General features: G+C 35.6%; 1 protein-coding gene and 1 pseudogene across 9 annotated transcripts in view; one reads left to right on the forward strand and one right to left on the reverse strand.

Annotated features, from left to right (window-relative positions):
* The window catches only part of RALGAPA1 (Ral GTPase activating protein catalytic subunit alpha 1), a 261,573-nt gene that overhangs the window by 78,198 nt on the left and 161,047 nt on the right, over positions 1-22,328 (forward strand). For all 9 annotated transcript variants that reach the window (XR_002824118.1, XM_023731458.1, XM_004376508.2 and 6 more), the window contains 5 exons: positions 1,657-1,794; positions 8,391-8,539; positions 14,668-14,797; positions 16,552-16,789; positions 17,814-17,975. Coding sequence is in view for 8 of the 9 variants with exons in the window: in XM_023731458.1 (XP_023587226.1) it covers positions 1,657-1,794; positions 8,391-8,539; positions 14,668-14,797; positions 16,552-16,789; positions 17,814-17,975 (817 nt within the window). In the remaining variant the exon portion in view is untranslated. The remainder of the gene's footprint in view (positions 1-1,656; positions 1,795-8,390; positions 8,540-14,667; positions 14,798-16,551; positions 16,790-17,813; positions 17,976-22,328) is intronic.
* Positions 10,784-14,428, reverse strand: LOC105756277 (centriole, cilia and spindle-associated protein pseudogene; annotated as a pseudogene).

Below are 22,328 nucleotides of genomic sequence, written 5' to 3' on the forward strand. Positions count from 1 at the left end.
CCTGAATTCTTCCAGTTTTTTGTCTGTATTTTCCATGAATTTGTCTATTTTTTCCTCATGTTTGTCAGCTTTTTGCCTCAGTTCTTGGAAAATTCCGAGTATTAGAGATTTGAATTCCCTATTAGGTACTTCTAGCGCATCAAAATGCTACAACTCTTGTTGATGTCTTGAACCAAAAACGAAAGGTATAATCTTTCTTTCCTTTACATTTTTGATAAGTATATATTAAAATCATAAAAATTTGGTGTTTATATATAAAATGGAGTTAGATTTAGATAATTATCAATGGGGTTTTAATCATACAGTATCTGTGAGACATTTGAAAGACATGCTGAATGCAGGACTATCGCATGCCTTGTAGGATATTTAGCATTTCCTGGCCCATCCAATTAAGTCCTGGTGATATCTCTCAATACTTGGGACAACAAAATACCCCCACAAATTTTATAGTGCCATCTAAGATGTGGTAAGGCCCACCTTGAGGACCTATGTTGAAGGTATAAGCATAAAAAGACATGATCTCTTCCTTTACATAACTTATGGTTTAGCAAGAAAAGAAACATGAAAAGTATTATGAAACAGTACTATTGCTATGATCCTAGAGCTTGAAAGAGGTAATACCTAACTAACTCTGCTTGGAGTAATCAGGGAAGACTTCATGGAGGAGGTAATATAATAAGTAGGTAGATAAATGGGAAAAGAGCCATGCAGTGAGAATAGCATCTACAAAGGTATGGGAGATCTTGAAAATATTTTTATTTGGCTCTAGCTGAGACCAAGTGGGAGAGAGTAATGGGAAATATGAGCTAGGCAAGGGCTAGGTGGTTCAGTACTTTGTATGCCATATTGGTGGACTTTGATTACATTGTAGACCCTGGAAAGCCTTTGAAGGATTATGAACAGGAAAGTGGCCAGAAGGATCATACTAGACCCAGAGTGGAGAATAGATTGGGGGCCAACCTGTAGGCAAGATCTTTTAGGAAGTATTAGCAAAGTTCAGAAGGGAGATAGTAAGTGCCTGATACAGAACTGTGTCAGTTGTAGTGGGAATATAAAGAAGAAGAGAGATACATTAGCTCCTTTGATGGTAACTTAGTTTCCTAGTGTTGCTATAACAGAAACACCCCAAGTGGATGGCTTTAAAGAACAGGAAATTACTTTCTCACAGTTCTGGAAGTTGAAAAGTCATGTTTCAGCCTTGTCAGTTCCCACCTTGTGGGTAGTCTTGGGCATTCCTTGGTTTGTTGGCTGTATATTGGTTCCTTGGCTCATATCGTATCTGTCTTCCCCCATGTATCTAATCTGCTGTTTTTATAACTCAGAAGTGATTAGATTTAGGACTCATGCTACTTGGGCATGGTTTAATTAACATAACAAAACCCTGTTGCCAAACAGGAGTACATCCACAAGTATAGATGTTAGAATTCTAACACATTTTGAGGGATCACAATTTAATCCATAATAGGTGGTTAAAATCAGTGCCTTATAATTGGCTGAGAGAGATGAGAATAAAACATTTTCTGTTATGAGAGAAAGAAACTTGTTGGTCAGGCTTAATAATTTCCAGTTTACATCTTCAGCCTACTGTTTTGTTGTAGCATTCTTAATTAGTAAAATATTAAAATTAAAATATTAAAAACTTGATCTTTTCTTCAGGAAAATGGGACCGTTACTGCTGATCATGCTCGAAATTCCAGCTGGGCAAAAAATGACACCTACCAAGATGCTCTTCATAATGCCTCTGAAGAAGCCACAGAACAAAACATACGAGCTGGTACCCAGGCAGTCTTGCAGGTGGATCACTTTATGGCTATTTAAAAAAAAAAAAAAATCATTAAACATTTCGAATATCTAATTCAGTGTTTTAAAATAGAGATCATATTTTAAAAAATGTAATAATTCACCACTCATATTTATTATTAATTGTTTTTTCCTTAATTTTCACTTCATAATATATATAAAAATACATATATATTATGTTTCTAGACAGTTTTAAAATTTATATAAATTGTGTGATAGTCTTCTGTTATTCTTTTTTGCATTAACCATTAATTGTATACTGTTATTTTCTTTTTGCATTAACCATTATATTTTTGAGATTTATTATTGACATACAGCCATAGTTCATTCATTTTAACTACTGTGCGGTATTGCATTTATGTTCACTTCACATTTTGTTTATTCATTTTTCTGTTGATGGTTTTTTTTAGAGTTATTTCCAATTTCTCACTGTTCCAGGCCGTGCTTATGCATGTATTTTTTGTGCACATATGGGAGAATTTTCCTAGGGTGTATATCTAGAGTCTCTGGGTGGTATGAATGGTTGATGCACTTGGCTGCTAACTGAAAGGATAGAGGTTTGAGTCTACCCAGTGGCACCTCATAAGAAAGGCCTGGCAATCTACTTCCAGAAAGAAACCAACTATTGAAAAGTGTATGGAGCACAGTTCTACACTGACACACATGGGGTCACCGTGAGTTGGAATCGACTTGATGGCAACTGGTTTCTGGGTATATCTAGAAGTAGAATTGCTTTATTTTATCAGCTTTACTACTATTGTCAAATTGTTCTCCAACACCATAATAATAGTTTACATTCCCTCCAGCAGTGTTTGTGAGTTCTTATTTCCTCCTATCCTCCCCATTCTTTATATTGTCAGATTTTAGTGTTTTGCTATTCCTATATCGGCCGCTCTGTGGGAGAAAGATGTGACATTCTACTGCCATAAAGATTACGGTCTTGAAAACTCTGTGGGGCAGTTCTGCTCTGTCCTATAGGGTCACTGTGAGTTCGAATTAATGGCAATGGGTTTGGTTTTGTTTTGGTTTTATATGCATGACAAGTTGAATTCTGACTCATAGCGACCCTATAGGACAGAGTAGAATCTGCCTCATAGGGTTTCCAAGGTTGTAAATCTTTACAGAAGCTGACTACCACGTCTTTCTCCTGCCAAGCAGTTGGTAGGTTTGAACTGCCGACCTTTTGGTTAGCATGAAATATCTCATTTTTAAAAATTGGTTTTTCCCATTCTAATTTGCACTTTCCTTATCACTACTGAAATTGAGTATCTTTTCTCATCTGTGAATTACCTATTCATATGCTTTTTTAAGTTGTCTTTTTTCTTAATGACTTGTAGGAGTTCATTATATTCATTTATTTTTTCAACAAACAATTCTGTCAAGGCCACAAGTGATCTGCACGTTGTTAAATCAAATAGTCATTTTTCAATCCTAATCCTACTTTACTTTCAGGAACATTTAATAGAGTAAATCACTCCCTCTCCGTTGAAACCCTTTTTCATTTGTTCTTCCAGAATAGCATATCCACCTGTTTTTCTATGACTTCTTTGGCCACTTCTCAGATTCCTTTATTGATTTCTCCGTATCTTTCTGACCTGTTCATGTTGAAGTACCCAGAAATCAGTTCTTGGATCACTTTTCTACTTACACTTACTCCGTTGTTGATCTCATCCTTTCCTATAACTTTAAATATCATCCATATACTACAACTTCAAAATTTTATCTCCAGGTTGTGACCTCTCATCTGAGCTCTATGAGGGCTGAACTCAAATATTCAAATGCCAGTTTAGTGTCTTCACTTGGCTGTCTAATTAGACATCTCAAACTTGACATATGTAAAACTTACTTCTCATCTTACCCAACAAACCTGCTCTTACTGCAGTCTTTCTCATTTCATTTAATGACAACTCTGTTTTTCACTTGCTCTGTCTTTTTTAATATCACATATCTAATTTGACAACAAATACTGTTGGCTTTACTTTCAGTATGTATGCAGAATCTACTACAGCTCAGCACCCACAACTACCTCTTCCGTCCAGACTTCCATAACCTTTGACTTGGATTATTGCCTTAAATTCCTAAATGGTCTCCCTACTTCTGTTCTTGCCCACTTATCACCCTCGTCTACCTACTCTTCTCAACACAGTAGCCAAAGGGATCCTGTAAAATGTGTCAGATCATGTCACTCCTATGCTCAGAGTCTGCCAGTGGCTTTCCATCCTCAAGCATAAAAGCAAGTTTTTACAGTGATCTGTAAGGCTTTACATCATTGTTCCTCAGAGTGTGACCCACTGAACAGTGCTGGGCCACAAGATGAGTATAGAAATTGATGGTAAAAGTTTAGAAACTAAGTTATTTAATGACTGTTGATTCTAACAAAAAATTTGGGTTTGTATTTTGTATATCTTTTTTCATTTTCTTTCCTATTAATTCATTTTTTATTGTATTTTACAATAGGATTGATCTGCAAAAGATGGGGGTAAAAACCTGTTGTTTTACTACTGGTAGTGTGGGAATCTCTGCTCCACATGCTCTGGCTCTGTTTCTCTATATCATTTCTTCCCCTTGGCTCTCTTTACTCTATACTCCTTGCTGTTGGTCAGACACTCTGAACAGGCTCTCACCTCAAGTCCTTTTAACTTACTTTTCCTTCTGTCTGGGGTGTTCTTCTCTAGGATTGTTATGTAATTCATTTTGTCTTTTCCTTTTTAATTCCTTCATGTTCATTCATTCTTTCCTTCCCTCTCTCCCTCCTTCTTGCCCACCCCTTCTCATGCTTGCTCATGTGTTGGAGCATGTGCATGTTGTCTCTCTTCCTCTCCCTCTCTATCCCACTCTCCCTCCCCTCCCCTCCGCTTTTCTCCCTCCCATCCCCCACCTGTCTCTCCCTCTTGTCTTTTTATGCTGAGATCCCCAGGAAAATGAGTGAGCACTCTGTCTTGTTCTTAATTTTGGGGAAATACTTCTCAAGTTCTATTGCTGCATGTAATGTTTGCCGTAGTTTTTGATAGATGTTCTTTTTTTTAAATTGTGGTAAATATATATGTAACAAAACATTTGCCATTTCAACATTTTTTACATGTACAATTCAGTAACATTAATTATGTTTATCATGTTACTCAGCCATCACCAGTATCCATTTCCAGTTTTTTCTATCGCCCTTACAGAAACTCAGTACCCCTAAGCAATAAGTTGCCCTTCTCTGCCTGTCGCCCCTGATAACTACCAATAAACTTTGGTCTTCATACATTTGCCTGTCCAAGATATTTCATATAAGTGGGATCATACAATATTTGTTCTTTTGTGACTGACTTATTTCACTCAACATAATGTTATCAAGGCTCATCCATGTTGTAAAATGTATCAGGACTTCATTTTTCTTTATGACTGAGTATATCCCTTTCTATGTTTGTACCACATTTTGATTATCCATTCATCTGTTGATAGAGACTTGGGTTGTTGTTCTTTCCATCTTTTGGCCGTTGTGAATAATGCTCCGGTGAACACTGGCATACGTGATTCTGTTTGTGTTCCTTCTTTCACTTCTTTTGGGTATATACCTAGGAGTGGAATTGATGGATCATATGGTAATTCTGGGTTTAATTTTTTGAGAAATCGAAGAACTTTTCATGGCAGCTGTACCATTTCACAGTCCAACCAGCAATGCATGAGGGTTCCAATTTCTCTACATCATCACAAACATCTATTGTTTTCTGTTTTTTTGATCGTAGTTGTTAGTGGGTGTGAAGTGGTATCTCATTGTGGTTTTGATTTGCATTTCTCTAATGACTAATGGTGTTAAGCAACTTTTCATGTGCTTGTTGGCAGTTTGTATTTTTTTGGTGAAAAGTCTCTTCATATCCTTTACCAATTTTTTGATTGGGTGTTTGTCTTTTTATTGTTAAGCTGTAGAAGTTTTTTTAATATTGTTTTGGATATTAAACCCTTATCAGATATATGGTCCCCCCAGATTTTCTCCCATTCTGTAGGTTGTCTCTTCACTTTATTGATAAACTCTTTTGACACACAAAAGTTTTTAATTTTAATGAAGTCCAATTTATCTGTTTTATCTTTTGTTGCTTGGGCTTTTGGTGTTGTATTTAAGAACGCTTATTAAAAACTAGGTCCCAAAGCATTACCCCTATATTTTCCTCTAAGAGTTTTACAGTTTTAGTTCTTAAATTTAGGTCCTTGGTCCATTTTGAGTTAATTTATTAATTTTTATATGTGGTGTGAAGTATGAGTCCAGGTTCATTCTTTTCCTTGTGGAAATCCAGTTGTCCCAGCACCATTTATTAAAAACACTGTTCTTTCCCCATTGGATAGACTTAGCATTCTTGTTGAAAACCATTTGGCCATAGATATTTAGGTTTATTTCTGGTCTCTAAAGTCTATTCCATTGGTTTATATGTCTGTCACTATACCAGTAGTGGACTGTTTTGATTACTTTAGCTTTATAGTATGTTTTGAGAGCAGAAAGTATGAGCCCTTCTACTTTATTCTTCTTTTTCAAGATTGCTTTGGCTTTTTGGGGTCCCTTGCAGCTTCATATAAATTTGAGGATTGATTTTTCATGTCTGCAAAGAAGGCTGTTGGAATTTTGATGGGGATTACATTCAACTATAGTTTGCTTTAGGTACTGTTGACAACAATATTTAGTTATTTGTCCTCCGATCCACGAGCATGGAATGTCCTTCCATTTTTAGGACTGTCTTTTCTTTTAGTAATGTTTTACAGTTTTCAATGTTCAAATCTTTCACTTCCTTGGTTAAGTTTATTCCTACATATTTTATTCTTTAAGATGCTATTGTAAATGGAAATGTTTCCTTAATTTTCTTGTGAAATTACTCATTGCTGATGTATACAAACCATAGTGATTTTTTTGTGTGTTGACCTCGTATCCTGTCACTTTGCTGAATTCATTTATCAACTCTGCTAGCTTTCATGTGAATTCTTTTTTGTCTTTTAAACAACTTGATAAGATAGGCATTCATGAAAATTGGGTAAAACTTTGCCTGTAGAGGTAACAGTGGCTAGGTTTGTTACTCAGGGGTGGGTCAGGGAGATCTTGATTACCAGTTCAGTTTCTTTCATGACATTGATATATACATCTTTTCTATTTCTTCTTGAATCAGTTTTGATAATTTACATTTTTATATAAAATAATCCATCTCATTAAAATTTCAATTTTGTTGCCATAAAGGTATTCATTGAATTATGATTTTTAAATCCTCTACTGGATCTATAGTTATGCCCTCATTTTATTCCTAATATTGTTTATTCATACCTTTCTCTTGTTTTTCTTGATCAGTGTTCTTAGACTACAGAGTCAGCTGTTTTCACAAGGTTTAAAAAATTTGCTTGGTATTCTTTTCTCACATGATTTTACAACTATATTGCTATGTAGTTATTCCAGGCAATTTAAGTCAGAGGTATGGGTATGTTGTTGTTAGCCACTGTCAAGTTGTCCCCCTACTTACAGCAACCCCATGCATAACAGAATGAAACACTGCATGGTCCTGTGCCATCTCCATGATTTGTTATAGATTGTACTGTTGTAATCCATAGGGGATTCGCTGGCTTATTTTTGGAAGTAGATCACCATGCCTTTCTTCCTACTCTGTCTTAGTATGGCAGCTCCACTGAAACCTCTTCATTCCACTGACAGACAGGTAGTGACTGTACTTGAGGTGCATTGGCCAGGAATCAAACCTAGGTCTCCCTCATGGCAGGTGAGCATTCCACCACTGAACTACCACTGCCCTTAACAATAAACAGTATTTTGTTCCTCCAAAGTGTACTTGAGAGCCTCTGCATGAAGCTGTAGTCATTATAACAACTTGATACTCATAATCCTTGCGTTATATAATAAAATACAATTCATGGTTTTACTTAAAGATGCATACCAATGGATCCTCATTTGTAGTTCTTTAATATGTGATCTATTTATGCAGTTTGACTGTTAATCACCAAAATAGATATACATACCTAGCCAATAATGAGCCAATACACACTTGAAAAATGAGGATAAAAGGTTTTGAATAGCTTGTTCTGAAAATTCTGCTTGGTATTATCTTTTATCTTAAACTATTAGTATTCATTATCCTTTTCATTTTGGGTCAGCAATAACATTATAATAAAGCTCTCAGTTTTGGAAAATGGTATTTTTGTACTTGGTCTGTTTACCTTAGTTGCTTAGTAGCAAGTTTGTATTTGTCTAAATAAGCATGAAAATAGGCAGGTTTAATGAGTTTAGACTGGTGGTAGAATAGGGTTAGAATTAATGCATAGTCTTTTGCTTTTAAGTTCTCCATAGATTTCCTTGTGGTCAGCATCTAAGTTTGTTTCTCTTTAAATAAGAAATAAACCAAAACCAAACCAAACCCACTGCTGACAAGTTGATTCTGACTCATAGCGACCCTGTAAGATAGAGTAGAACTGCCCTGTAGGGTTTCCAAAGAGCAGCTGGCTGGTGGATTTGAACTGCCTACCTTTTGGTTAGCAGCCCTGCCCTTAACCACTGCACCACCAGGGTTCTGTATGTCACTGAAATTCCATAATTAATAGTGAATGATTTTTTTTCATCTTAGGTGTTTATTATAAACTCATCAAACATATTTCTTCTTGAACCTGCAAATGAAATAAAAAGTCTCCTGGATGAGCACACAGATATGTGTAAACGCATTCTTAACATATATCGGTTCATGGTTGTGCAAGTATCAATGGACAAAAAGACCTGGTAAAAAATATTTTATCTTTTATATGTTTTAATTTCTTTTTTATTGTGTAGACAAGTATAGTAATTTTTAGACGAAGAGTATGCACAGGGTTTGTCACAATAGCAGGGTCTCCTATTATTGAATGAATGAATAAATATGTAATAATCTTAATGTTAACATTGGTCGCCTTTATCTCAAACATCTTCAGTCACACTTCTGTAAGATCCCTTGGATTATTTTTCTATAGCAGGAATATTATGGCTTCGTGTCCTCCCCCATCCATGAATGAATGTGTGCACACATGGATGAATGAATGAATTTATGTGTGTGTTAGTAAGTGATTGAATGAATAAGCAAATGATTGAGTGACTATATGAATGCGAGATTTTCAGCCTGCCTTTTAAGGCCAAGTGCTGTCAGTCCCGTCTACTTTTCTAGCCCTGTCTTAAGCCTAAACTCCATCCTGGAGTATGGAGTCCTGCTTCCCAGCTTAATCAAATTATCTTTCCTGAGCATATTCTGTACTTTTCTTTAGAATGTCTAATTCTTGCTATCTTTTCCTGTTGTAGCCATTACTAACCTTAATATTTCACCATCCTCTTTGCACATATCCTTAGTTAACATTTTTTCTCACTTCCTTTCATTCTGTATTTGTATCTCTTTTGTATCTTTTTTTTTAAAAAAGAGTCTTATATATTTTATTCTATATGTCAGATATCACTGGATTCCCAAATAGTTTCAAACCTTTTCAACATGAAATATAATTTTAAACTATCTCACTGTCTCGTAAGTTGTCCCAAGAATTATGAATATGATTACAACCACATTAGTTTCTAGAATGAGAAGAAAAAAGTAGGACCATAAAATTGTTAAAACTTTAAAAGTTTCATAGGTTCAAAAGGTAATTTTCATCCCTAAAAAAAGAAGAGAAACCCTAACCAACAGTGGAGGGGGACTCAATTAATTCATTGATTCATTGGTTGCTCATGAATATCAAAAGTACTTTCAAAATCTTGTTAATTTGTCCTCTACTTAAAAAGAAGGGGAAAAAATGGACCAATATTGCCTTCTGGGTTTTCTCTGTCTCTGTGTGGGGTTTTCAGTAGTTGTACATTAAATATGACTCTGTTTCCTAAACTACAGAAAGGCTGGCTTGTTGAAAGCCTAAGAGAAAGTCTGGTTTCTAAGGCAGTCCATGAGTGTACGGCGTGAATTACTCCTCGAGGCCATCTTTCCTAAGACTGTCAGATGCAACATGAAAAGCTTGAGTTTAATGGCTAAAACCTAACATGCAAGAAGTGGTTTAATGTAACGGTTTCACAGTCAGTTACACCAGCGCAAATTGCCACGTTAATTCAATTTTTAGTTACCTGTAATGTTTAAAGACTTTAATAGCAGTAACACCAAAATTACTAGCAAGGCTGTTTTGGACAACACATAGAATTAAGATCTCCTCTTATTAAATATACACCTCAATGATTAGGAGAGCTCACTATGTAAAAGAATTCGTCTCAACACAATGCAAATATTTAAAAAGTAAAACAACAAGCAGCTCACAATTCTTCAGTATTCTCAAAACTTAATACATTTATATGACAGTATGTGAAGATTTTATGTTCTAAAAACTGACTATAGTACTTCAAAGCCCAGAGTAAAATATCAAGAAAATGCTCAGTATCACATCTAACACCAAATTTTCATTCACACATCTTCAGGTACTAAAGAATTTTAGCACTCACCCACCTTATAGATCCAGATTGTCTCTGCTAGATGGAGAAGATTTTACTCATTTGATGGAAACCAGTATTTTCAAAACCATTTTTCTACCCCAAAAGCAAACATAATAAAGAGAAGAAACACTCCATTTAAGTTCTTACATCTGTGCCTATACACACACCACCATTCTCTCACATTAAGTTCTATATGAGAGCTATTGTTTAAAAATCAAACGGTAATGTATTTCAACCAAAACTATGAATATTGTACATCAGCAAGACTTTGGTATTGTTAAGCTCTGTAGAAGAAAAAGAGAAAGTAGGGATGGGAAATACCTCTAAAGGGTATCTTAATATTTTTCCTACATCCTTAATGACAATCTCAATTTACATATTAAATACAATTTCAGGCTATAAATTCTAAGTGTCATTGCCAGCCCCTATACAAGTGGCAGAAGTCCACGGTGGGTGTATGCCAAGAGGCCAGACTGCAGCAAATGATTAACTCCCCACTGGGTTCTAAAAAAAAAAAAAAAAAGAGCTGGTAATGTGACAGTCTTTGACTCAAAAAAAACTCCAGTAATGCTCTAAATACATATTGCACTGATGCTTCGTTTATTGGAATGTATTTGAACTATTAAGAAGTGTCTAGATGACAATTTTAAAGAAAAAAGATGACCCAGCTCTGATAATTCTTGAAATATCACCGTGTACAATATGAAGTGGTGTTGAACTGAAATATAATCATAAGTTTAATTTTTCAAGAACTACCAGAGTTCTTATTCTGTTATACATAGAGTCAATACTACTATTGAAACTCATTTTTCACTTGCTATTTATCAATTCTTTCACAAAGAAAACTGCACAAAATGAAGATGAGTCTTACGCTGCAAGAGGAAATGATCTGACTAGCTGTGGAGTTTGAGTTGTTATTCAGAACGGGCTGAACTTAAACTTAGAGGAATACTGAATGTTACATATCCATAGCCATTTAAAGGCATTTGGTGTCAGTATCTTAAAAGATTAAGATGCTTTAAAACAAAACCCTTGTAAGAATATCAAAGATTTAGGGAATTATCTTCATGAATAACTTAAAATGTCTATGGCTTCAACTTCTGCCCTACTGTTGAGGTAGGTGGCCAAGGTTCATCAGAATATAACAATCTTTTGGAAATTCCCTAAGAAAAACCTTGCATAATCAGTTGGTTTCTGAAACCTGTGTCTGGTTTCTCTTGATGGTTTGTTTTGTTTTTTTCTTCATTTCATTTACACTTTTTAAAAAGAGGCTATCCAAGCAACTGTGTCTTTACGCTCTTGCTGAATAGCACCTCATGTACTCTGTCATCCATGGGTTTTCTGAGGAGGAAGGCTTTATCCTTTTGTTTTTCTCCACATCCGCAGAGGGGGCAAGCTGCCTCTGAGCAACCAGTTTCGTTTTTTCCACCTGTCTTCTGTTCTTGGCTTGTAATGCTGATTCATGAACTCATGCATGGGGGCAGAAGCACAGACGTTGTGAGTTTTTTGGCTTCCTCTGTCTGTCTTTCTCCCCAGCCATAAAAAGCAAATGGATGCTTGTTTTCTCTTATTTTATTTGGTAATCTTTGAGGGCTTTTGGCTGTTTTCCTGTTTCCTGTAGCAAACAAGGCACTTGGTTGTTGTCGAGGTTCAACCCCACTGGGTAGTTTATCAGTTTTTGATTTGTTGTTCTGGTTTTTCTTCTACTTGTCTCATTGGCAATTCTTCCACTTCAGCATGAGGACCTAAATCCTTGTGTTGTTCAAATGTGGCTTTGAGTGATGTGTCCACATCCTTTCCTCTTTTTTCTGGATCTGAAAGACCTGCGGCGCCGGCGTCCGCATCCTACGAGGCCTGTAGCTCCAGCGCCGCGGACCTGGGCAGAGAGGGCGGCGGGGACGAGCCCGGGGCGTGGGGCACGGGGAGCCCCCGCCGCCCGACGACGACGACGAGTCGTCCGAGGAGCTGGCTGGGCCCCAGTCGTCCCAAAACCAGGGGTTGTGCGCCTGCTCCAGCAGCCGGCGGCTCAGGCGGTAGTGCAGCCGCTCGCGGTAGCAGGGCCCGTACATGTCCCACCTGGAGTCCTTGTAGCGCTTCATGTACTCGCTCTTCACCTTGCTCTCAGGGACATGGTCCCGGCCCTGGCCGCTCTGCCTGCCCGCCTAGCGTCCACGTGCGCTGTGCTAGCCCTCGCCCCGCTGTGCGGCAGCTTGAGCCGCGGCCGCCGCCGCCACCTAAGGGATCCGGACACGAAACAGAGGACCAGCCGCGCAACCCCCCTTCCCCCCCCTTTTGTATCTTGATCCCTAATTTACTTGTATAAATGTCTGTTTACCCCCACTTAATTGAGAGGATCTAGATAGTATATATTGGTTGTCTTATTATTTTCATATTTTCTTCATTTCTTAGCATAGTAGTATATATTTTTGGTACTTTGTAAATATTTGGTTAATGGAATTGGGGATGGGATGGGAAGAGAAGTTCTTCAGTTTTTGTGAAAATTATACATGTTCATTATAAAATTCAAACAACAAAGTTTAAAAACAAAAGTAAAAGCTGCCCAAAAGCTCTCTCGCTAGAGATAATCGTTGTTGCCCTTTTTGTTCATCAGACCACACACACACATATATATATGTCTCATAATTTTCTTAAGGAGTCCTCTATTGTTGAACATATAGTTATTTCCTTTTGTTGTTTGGGGAGGGGTAGACAGTGAACATCATTGAACATATACAGTTTTCCTCCTTAGACTCATTCTTAAAAAGTGAGATTACTTGGTCAAATGGTATACCTAATTTATGTTTCATTATATACATATACATATATATATGTGTGCATATATATATATAATGGCTTTATTTAAGAAAAAAACACTTTACCATCAGTATTAATAGAGGTACATGCGGTACTTCTTTATGCCAGATACTTTTCTAAGCCCTTTATTGCTTAATCCTAGTAACATCCTATCAGGTAGATAAATAACATCCCTGTTTTACATGGGGTAGTTTTGAGGCACAAAGAGATTAAGTAATTTGTGCTTGTTCATACAGCTAATGAGTGATGAGCAAAGATTTGAACTATGGTCTTTCTGACTTTAGAGCCTAAGGTATTATTAGCCAGTAACTGTACCATTCTATTGTTAGTCTTTTTTTTGTTTGTTTTGTATTGTGTCAATGATGTCAAGCCGTGTTAAAGTGAGAGACTTGCTGTGTGGAACACAATTTGAGGATAGTTTTCCTGTTTTTCTAAGTGATAACATTATGAAAAACTACGCACATATTTACATTGAATTTATAAGAATTTCTTTAAGAATTGAAATCATTGTTAATGGATTACAAAGTAGAAAGGTTGTCTGACATGAGTGAGTTATGGTTTGAGCACAAATCAGATAAGATGTTTTTGGAAAATCTGTACTTTATTTCATATGTAGTTGATTTCAGATAGCACTTTATATAGCAAAACTAGAAGCCTAAGTTATAAATGTGGCAGCTTTGATTTTTATTCTGTGAATGAGTACATGCATTTGTTTGTTCATACATTCAGCATATTTTTAATTGAGCAAAGCTTTTCTATTTGATTCTGCCCACACTTCCCAGAAAAACGATGACATCTAAAGCTGGGATATATTGCTACCTCTGTCATATTTTTCACTTAGAATGTCCAATGTGTTGCTATGCTTGGAATGGGCCTGCAAAGTAGTCAGACAGGAGGAGGCTATGATAGGGGCTTGGGCTGCTAGCCTGGCTATACACCTCAACTGAAGTTCCCTTGTCAGCCTCTTTTTTATATGTGGTTGAGTCCATTTCTGAATTAACAGGTGCAAATGAGGTAGTTTTATGTCTTAGTAATAAGCATCCAAGGGAAAGAGGCAAGGTGAAGATAATATTAGGGTTGACTTGCAGTACACAAGGAGAGCAAAGGTTAAAAAAAAATGGTCCAAGAGGCAATAGAGTGATGGCCCTTGATTGGTTATCAGACTCTTGGTGATCTATTACTCTTAAGATATCACTTAGTTTTTGAAACTGAGGCTAGTATGATTCTAGATATATGGTTATTTTCCGTATTGTAAAGATGGATTAGATGGACAGATATCAAGGTAGAACTATGTTCTTCGAACAACTCACTAAGGTCTGCTACTGGATTTGAGGGTGAGTGGACAAAATCATCAAATATCTCCATATTCTCACCCCTAATCCATCAGCTTTTGTAGAAGATTATATTTGATAAAAGAGTATGGTATGAATGGAATCTTTAATTTTAATATTTAAAGAATTATAAAAATTTGAAATTGTCTTCAGAGATATTTGATGTTTGAGTTATTCAGAGGTAACATCATTTTTATAACAAATATTAATTTGAAAGTTAACCATTAACCAAAAGCAGTGAAGAAAAGAATTAATTAATCTTTTTACTTTAAGGGAACAGATGCTGCTTGTGTTGCTCAGAGTCACGGAGTCTGTACTGAAGATGCCATCACAAGCTTTTCTACAGTTCCAGGGGAAAAAAAATATGACCTTGGCAAGTCGACTTGCAGGACCACTTTTCCAGGCAATAAAGATAAATAAATAAATAACTAGATGGATAGATGTGGTTTTTTTTTTTAAAGATTCATTGAGCCCTGAACTTGTAACCTGGGAAGACTTCAAATCAGAGATCGTTTCATATTAAAAGATCTTTTCTACTGCAAAATAAAAAGTTGCCTATTTAAAAAGGCTATTTGCCGTCTATACAAATTTATAACCTAGCCTCAGAGTGGAGGAAATATGAAGTCTATGAAAAAGCCTTATGACAGGCTGATGATATTTAGCTCTTTTGGCATACTTACGTATTGTTGCAAAAAGCTGACGGAGGGCTTCATAAGTGATGGCTTGATTGTTTGTTGTACGAGTTCCCAAGTGGCTGGAATTGTTTCTTCTAAGTTGTTCCATAGTAATAGGAAAGTAGCAAATAATCAAGATTCTTTTTGTTCATGCTCTTCCATAGACTTTACAGAGTTATCTTCATTTCTTAATTTGAAGTATCAGTGATAGTTTGATTATGCAGGAATTACGTATTGTGTTTTCCAACCTGAAGATAGAGTGCTAATTGTAAATGTATTATGGTTTATTTGGAAAAAAAATTTTTTCTTAAGATGACATTAAATACAAATACATAGATAAAATGGTTCTTAATGTCGAAGATAAAAACTATCTCAAATCTAATTCTTGACCATAAGTGCAACCATTCAAATTTAGTTACTTATTCATATATTAGCTAGTTTACCTAACATTCTGTGTTGGTTGTGAATAATCCTTTAAAACTAACTACACTTGTTATATAAACTCCTCTTGACTTCATTAGCGTTTTTATTAATTTCATTATTGTTAGAGCTAATCCAGTGGTGAAAGCAACAGGAAGACAAACTTCTGGCTTGCTATAGGGAATAAATTTTTTTGTAGTCTGACCATTTAAAGATAGAAGGGGAGGTCATTAGTTATTATTGTTCTGTGTTCTAATCTCTGTTCATTTTCCTCTTTACATTTAATGTGTAAATTTATGTGAATTCCTTAGTAAAATTTGTAGCACTAAGCTTCTGAAAACCCCTCTTTTCTGTGACTTCTTCAATAGGAGGGTATATCTTTAGTAGAAATCACAAAATCTCAAGTTATAAAAGATATAAATTGGAGGTACTGGTTGATCAGTAATCTCTGCCTTTTTATGGATATTTTTTTATTCTGTGATTGGATTTATTACAGAATACCTTAATTCCTCTGGTATTTTTAAAATGAAATTTTAACCTTCAGTTTACATATAATTTTTAAAAAACACTTTAAGTTAGGTACATTTTTAGTACCTTTTTTATATATTAGTATAAAGAATTTTCAAAGATGTATAGCTAGTGAGTTCTATCTTTAATTTTAGAAATGTAGGTTGTGTTTTTTTAGTTCAGTAACTATTAACTGCTTAACATTTTCAGCACTTAACAGTATAGAGGCTTTTATTTCTTAAAAAAGAATTTTATTTAATATGAATGCAGTATGAAGGATAGTTATAACTTTAGGCAGATTTCGTTTAGTTTTGGAAACTTGTCTTAATAGCTAGAGTATTTGGAGTTGGTAGTTGTTGACATAAAATTTATAGTAGATAGTAATGATAGCATGTATTTCTTTCTTTTTTTTTAAGTATTATCTACCAAGAAAGGGTCATGGATATTATATGATTTTAAATTCTGCTTGTTTTTGTGATTTTTTTTATAATTGAATGTCTGATGTTGAAGTCACACACTAAATGAATTTCACTGTTATTTCTGGTTATCTTTATAGACTCTTATAGTTGCCTGGATCAAAGCAAATCTAAATGTGTACATCTCTCGAGAACTTTGGGATGACTTACTCTCAGTATTGTCATCATTGACCTATTGGGAAGAGTTGGCCACTGAGTGGTCACTGACTATGGAGACACTAACTAAAGTTCTGGCTAGAAATTTATATAGCTTGGATCTCAGTGATTTACCGTTGGATAAGCTGAGTGAACAGAAGCAAAAAAAGCACAAAGGGAAAGGTAAGAGCTGTTCACAGAGATGGTCCATATAGCCTTTCTCAAATCATTGGAGGGGTGAAGATAAGAGTCATGTTCTTTCTTAATTATTCCCCCATTTGTTTACCCTGGATGCTAAAAATTTCTAATAATAAAACATGTAGATATAATTCTTCTTAAAGAATCTTAAAATTAATAGTAATTTTGATGAGAGGAAAAGTGTTCTATACATGTATAACTGCAGTTAAATAGATAACTCAGAATCTTAACTACTTTATTTTTAATAATTAACCAAAATGGAAATTTATAAAATGCTGTTCCTTTGATCATAAGCATTTTTTGTTAAGAACAGAAGGTGATTTCATGCTACTCTGTTTAAAAAGTATATAATAGAGAATTATTTGGAGAATTCTTTTGATAGCATTTTCTTAGTTTTAACTAAAAGCGAACATTTCCTAAAAGTGAAATATGTATCTGTTTAACGTAAAAAGGAAAAGAGGGAAGGAGCAGTAGCATAGTGATTTTATCAATAGTACATGTTTTTATAGTTCGTGGGTTATTAGTATTTTACACTCTTAATCATTAGTTGCTAGTTGGAGATTACATCTGCATCACATTTCATAATTAACCTTTGTCCAGGGTGTTAAGTATGTACCAATACTATTTTTCCTGGATTATTTATTTCCCAAGTGGCTATTATTGGCAGTTACAGATTTCAGTAACCTTTATCACAGGATAGTTCTTGGTTAGCTCATTTCCTGTCTTTTTTTGCTTGTCCAAATGCGTCATTTCTATTCTAAAGCAATAAGTGGCAGATTTAGAATAGTTTATAAATTGACAGTGTAGTTTTTAAGTTCTGTATCAGTTTTGGAAGAAATATGATTTTTATATAAAGTTCAAAAAAGCCTTAAAGTACGTGGCATTTTATTTTGTTACTTTGTAATTCATTATGAGTAAATCTAAGAATCTGTGGAAAGGTAACACATATAATTTGAAGAGATTATTCCTCAGGTGGCAGTATACTAAGATTGAAACTCTACATTCCTAGGAGTTGGACATGAATTTCAGAAAGTGTCAGTCGACAAATCATTTTCTAGAGGATGGAGCCGTGATCAGCCTGGCCAAGCCCCAATGAGACAGAGAAGTGCAACAACCACCGGTTCCCCAGGAACTGAAAAGGCGAGGAGTATAGTGCGGCAAAAAACTGTTGGTATGTGGTCTTTAAAATCATGAGAATTGTACAGAGCAATGCATTTATAGTCCTTAGTGTTCTTGTATATGATTAAGTAATGAAAAACTTTACAGTGTATATAAACAGACAATTTTATTATCAGTGGATTTTGTTACATGAGTAAGTCCTATAGTGAAACTTTTTTTTTCAGTAGTATTCAAAAGTCCAGTGACATGTGCTGTGTTATCTTTTTATGCTATTAAGATGTTATCTTACATTATTGTTTTATGTAGTTTATTCTATTATAGATATCCCTAATTTTAAAATGTTATTTTACAGAATTGAAGTGGAGCTCTGATTAGCTTTACGGAACTCAAGCTTTAATTGGTATAGTTTCTACTAAGTGAATATATCCACAAACATGAAAAATTAGGGAAGCTAGTTTTCAGAGCTACAATTGTTGTATACTTAGGTTGGTGTCACAGGCTTCCAGTGAGGAATTCCTGCTTCCTACTGGCAGATAGCTAAGGCCATGATGGAGTCTACTGGTAGATTCCTTGCTCTTTTAACAGACATGGAAGACATTCCTATAATCTGGGAAAGAGCATCAAAGGAGCAATGATGGAAAGAGTTTCTAGACATAGGATCACTCAGCATACTGTGGACCTAGCTATTATCTTTTCCTCCCAGAGGTTTATAACTTGATTTGAATTGTAGTAGAAAGAGTGCTGCAATGAAAAAGGAGAGCTTTGTCCTGATCTTTTCTCACTCTCTTTCATCATTAACTAGCTATTTAGTCGGACAACCTACCAAACCTTTCTAGGTCTTAGGTGCATCATTCTGTAGTGGGAATTATATTACCTCACATTTGTGAGACAAAATTGTTCGAAGTTACTTAAGGCTTTACAATCTATGTTTCTACAGAAAGAGAGTTTTCCATGGTACTGTATCTATATTTAATGGTAATCAATAAAAATTAATTCTAAAGAAATTAAAAACCTTTATTGTAAGGGTATATCTTCTATAAAATGATGGGCTCTAAAATGTTAAGAATTAGAGTTTGAAAGGAAGAAACAAAAAGACTAGAGATAATGAAAGATTGTCAAAGAATTAAAAATCATGGTTACTTTTAAATCCTTTAAAACGATCACATTTTCAGAATTGTCCTTTACCTATGAAATAAGCGTAGAATTATACTGACTGTATATGTCAAGCTGGAAGAATAAAAATTGATACAAGGAAAAAGCACATTGATGAATTAAAATTAACATAATACTTAGGAATTTTGGTGTAGAAATGTTGATTACATCTGATATGCCTCTCTTCATTTTTTATTAATATCACATTTACAGAAAATATTTGTGTATTTATTAGAAAGTAGTTCTTTTAAGTTTAAAGTTTACTTCCTTTATTCTGTTCAAACCTTGAACTTTTTTTAAAAAGTTACTTATTTATTTTCTGATTATAGAAGTAATATACACTTTCTGTGGAAAAGTAAAGTTTAAGGAAGTATAAAGATCCATTAGTTCTTTAATAAGAAGTAATCAATGTTAACATGTCATATTTCTTTCTGGTCTTTTAACACATACGTAATGAGTAAAGTATTGATCTTAAATTCATACCTGACTGTGATTACTTTCTGGTACCTATGTCAAAACAAGCTTATCTGGGTACTTGTTGAACAAGCCTATCAAATAAAAAGTTAAAACATTAAAAATTTTGTGAAGAAAGTTGACCACCTAAAGTAGGAAAATACTAAATGGGGCAACAGATTAAATTGGGATCTTCCATGTGCTTTGGGAACATATATTTTCTTAAATTTTTAAAATTAATTGTTATATCTTTAATGAATGTACATGGTTAAAAAGTCAAACTATAATAAAGCATATACATTGTAGTATATCTTTCCCTCACCACTAGTGATAGAGGTGGGGAAATAGGACTGTTCTAGATAGGAATGTCAATGAAAGCCTGTCAGAACAGAGACCTGAATAAACTGAGAGAATGAGCCAAGTGAATATCTAGAGGGAAGAGTATTCTAGGCAGAAGGAAAAGTATGAAAGCGCTGGGGCAGGAGTATGCTTGGGTGTTGGAGAAAGAATGAAGAGGCCGGTGTGGCTGAAGTGGAGTAAGGAAAGAAGAGAGTGCTAGGAGATGAAGTCAGGATGTATTGCTATATCTTTTTTTGTGTTTGTTTATTGTTGTAGTTTAAGTGAAATTTTACATTTCAAGTCAGTCTCCTATACAAAAATTTATACATACATTGTTATGTGACCCTAATGGCTGTCTGTGTACTGTGACAGCACACCCCTCCTTTCCACCCCTGATTTCCCATGTCCATTCAACCAGCTCCTAACCGTCTCTGCCTTCTCATCTCACCTCTGGACAGAAGCTGCTCGTTTAGTCTCATGTATCTACTTGAGCTAAAAAGCACAGTCTTCACGAGTATCGTTTTATGTCCCACAGTCCAGTCTACTCTTTGTCTGAAGAGTTGGCTTTGGAAATGTTTCAGTTCTGGGCTGACAGAGTCCAGAGCCATGCTTTTCGGGGCTCCTCCAGTCTTAGTCAGACCATTAAGTCTGGTCTTTTTACTAGAATTTGAGTTCTGCGCCCTACCTCTCTCCCGCTCCATCAGGGACTCTGTGTTGTGTTCCCTGTCAGGGTGGTCACTGGTGGTAGCCGGGCACCATCTAGTTCTTCTGGTCTCAGGCTGATGAAGTCTCTGGTTTATGTGACCCTTTCTGTCTCTTGGGCTAATACTTTCCTTGTGTCTTTGGTGTTCTTCATTCTTCTTTACTCCAGGTGGGTTGGGACCAATTGATGCATCTTAGATGGCCTCTTGCAAGCTTTTAAGACCCCACACGCCACTCACCAAAGTAGGATGCAGAACATTTTTGTAATAAACTTTGTTATGCTAATTGACCCAGATGTCCCCAGAAAGCATGGTCCCCAGATCCCCGCCCCTGCTACTCTGTCCCTCGAAGTGTTTGATTGTATTCAGGAAACTTCTTAGCTTTGATTTATTCCATTTGTGCTGACTTTCCCTGTCGTGTGTGCTGTCCTTCCCTTCACATAATTCTTGTCTACTATCTAGTTAGTGAATAACCCTCCCACTCCTTCCCCACCCTTGTAACCATCAAAGACTGTTTTCTTCTGTGTTTAAACCTTTTCTTGAGTTCTAAAAATGGTGGTCTTATACAATATTTGCCCTTCTGTGACTGGCTAAATACACTCAGCATAATGCCCTCCAGATTCCTCCATGTTATGTTTCACAGCTTCATCGTTGTTCTTTATCATTGCGTAGTATTCCATTGTATAAGTATACCATAATTTGTTTATCCATTCGTCCATTGATGGGCGCCTAGGTTGTTTCCATCTTTTTGCTATCGTGAACAGTGCTGCAGTGAACATGGATGTGTATATATCTATTCGTGTGATGGCTCTTATTTCCCTAGGATATATTCCACAGAGCGGGATTGCTGGATCGTATGATACTTCTAACATTTTAAGGAAGCGCCGAATCAATTTCCAAAGTGGTTGTACCATTTTACATCCCTACCAACAGTGTATAAGTGTTCCAGTCTCTCCACAACCTCTCCAGCATTTATTATTTTGTGTTTTTTGGATTGATGCTAGCCTTGTTGGTGTGAGATGGTATCTCATTGTAGTTTTGATTTGCATTTCTCTTAATGGCTAATGATTGTGAGCGTTTCTTCATGTGTCTGTTAGCCACCTGAATGTCTTCTTTGGTGAAGTGCCTGTTCATATCCTTTGCCCATTTTTTAATTGGGTTGCTTGTCTTTTTTGTTGTTGAGGTTTTGCAGTATCTTATAGATTTTAGAGATTAGATGCTGATCGGATTTGTCATAGCCAGAAATTTTTTCCAAGTCTGTAGATTGTTATTTGACTCTTTCGGTGAAGTCTTTTGATGAGCTTAAGTGTTTGATTTTTAGGATCTCCCAGTTATCTAGTCTCTCTTCTGGTGCTTGTGCATTTTTACTTATGGTTCGTATTGTGTTTATGCCATGTATTAGGCCTCCTAGTGTTGTCCCTATTTTTTTTCCCATAATCTTTATTGTTTTTGTTTTTATATTTAGGTCTTTGATCCATTTTGAGTTAGTTTTTGTGCATGGTGTGAGGTATGGGTCTTGTTTTAGTTTTTAAGAAAAAAACATTTTTTTTTATTGTACTTTAGGTGAAGGTTTACAGAACAAATAGTTTCTCATTAAACAGTCAGTACATGTATTGTTTTATGACATTGGTTAACAACCCCACAACGTGTCAACACTCTCCCTTCTCAGCCTTGGAAGACCTTTTTGTTTTTTTGGTGAAAATATACATAACCAAAGGTACACCATTTCAAAACTTTCTACATGTACAATTCAGTGATGT

Source organism: Trichechus manatus, unplaced genomic scaffold (genome assembly GCF_000243295.1).
Source record: "Trichechus manatus latirostris isolate Lorelei unplaced genomic scaffold, TriManLat1.0 scaffold00043, whole genome shotgun sequence".
NCBI lineage: Eukaryota > Metazoa > Chordata > Mammalia > Sirenia > Trichechidae > Trichechus > Trichechus manatus.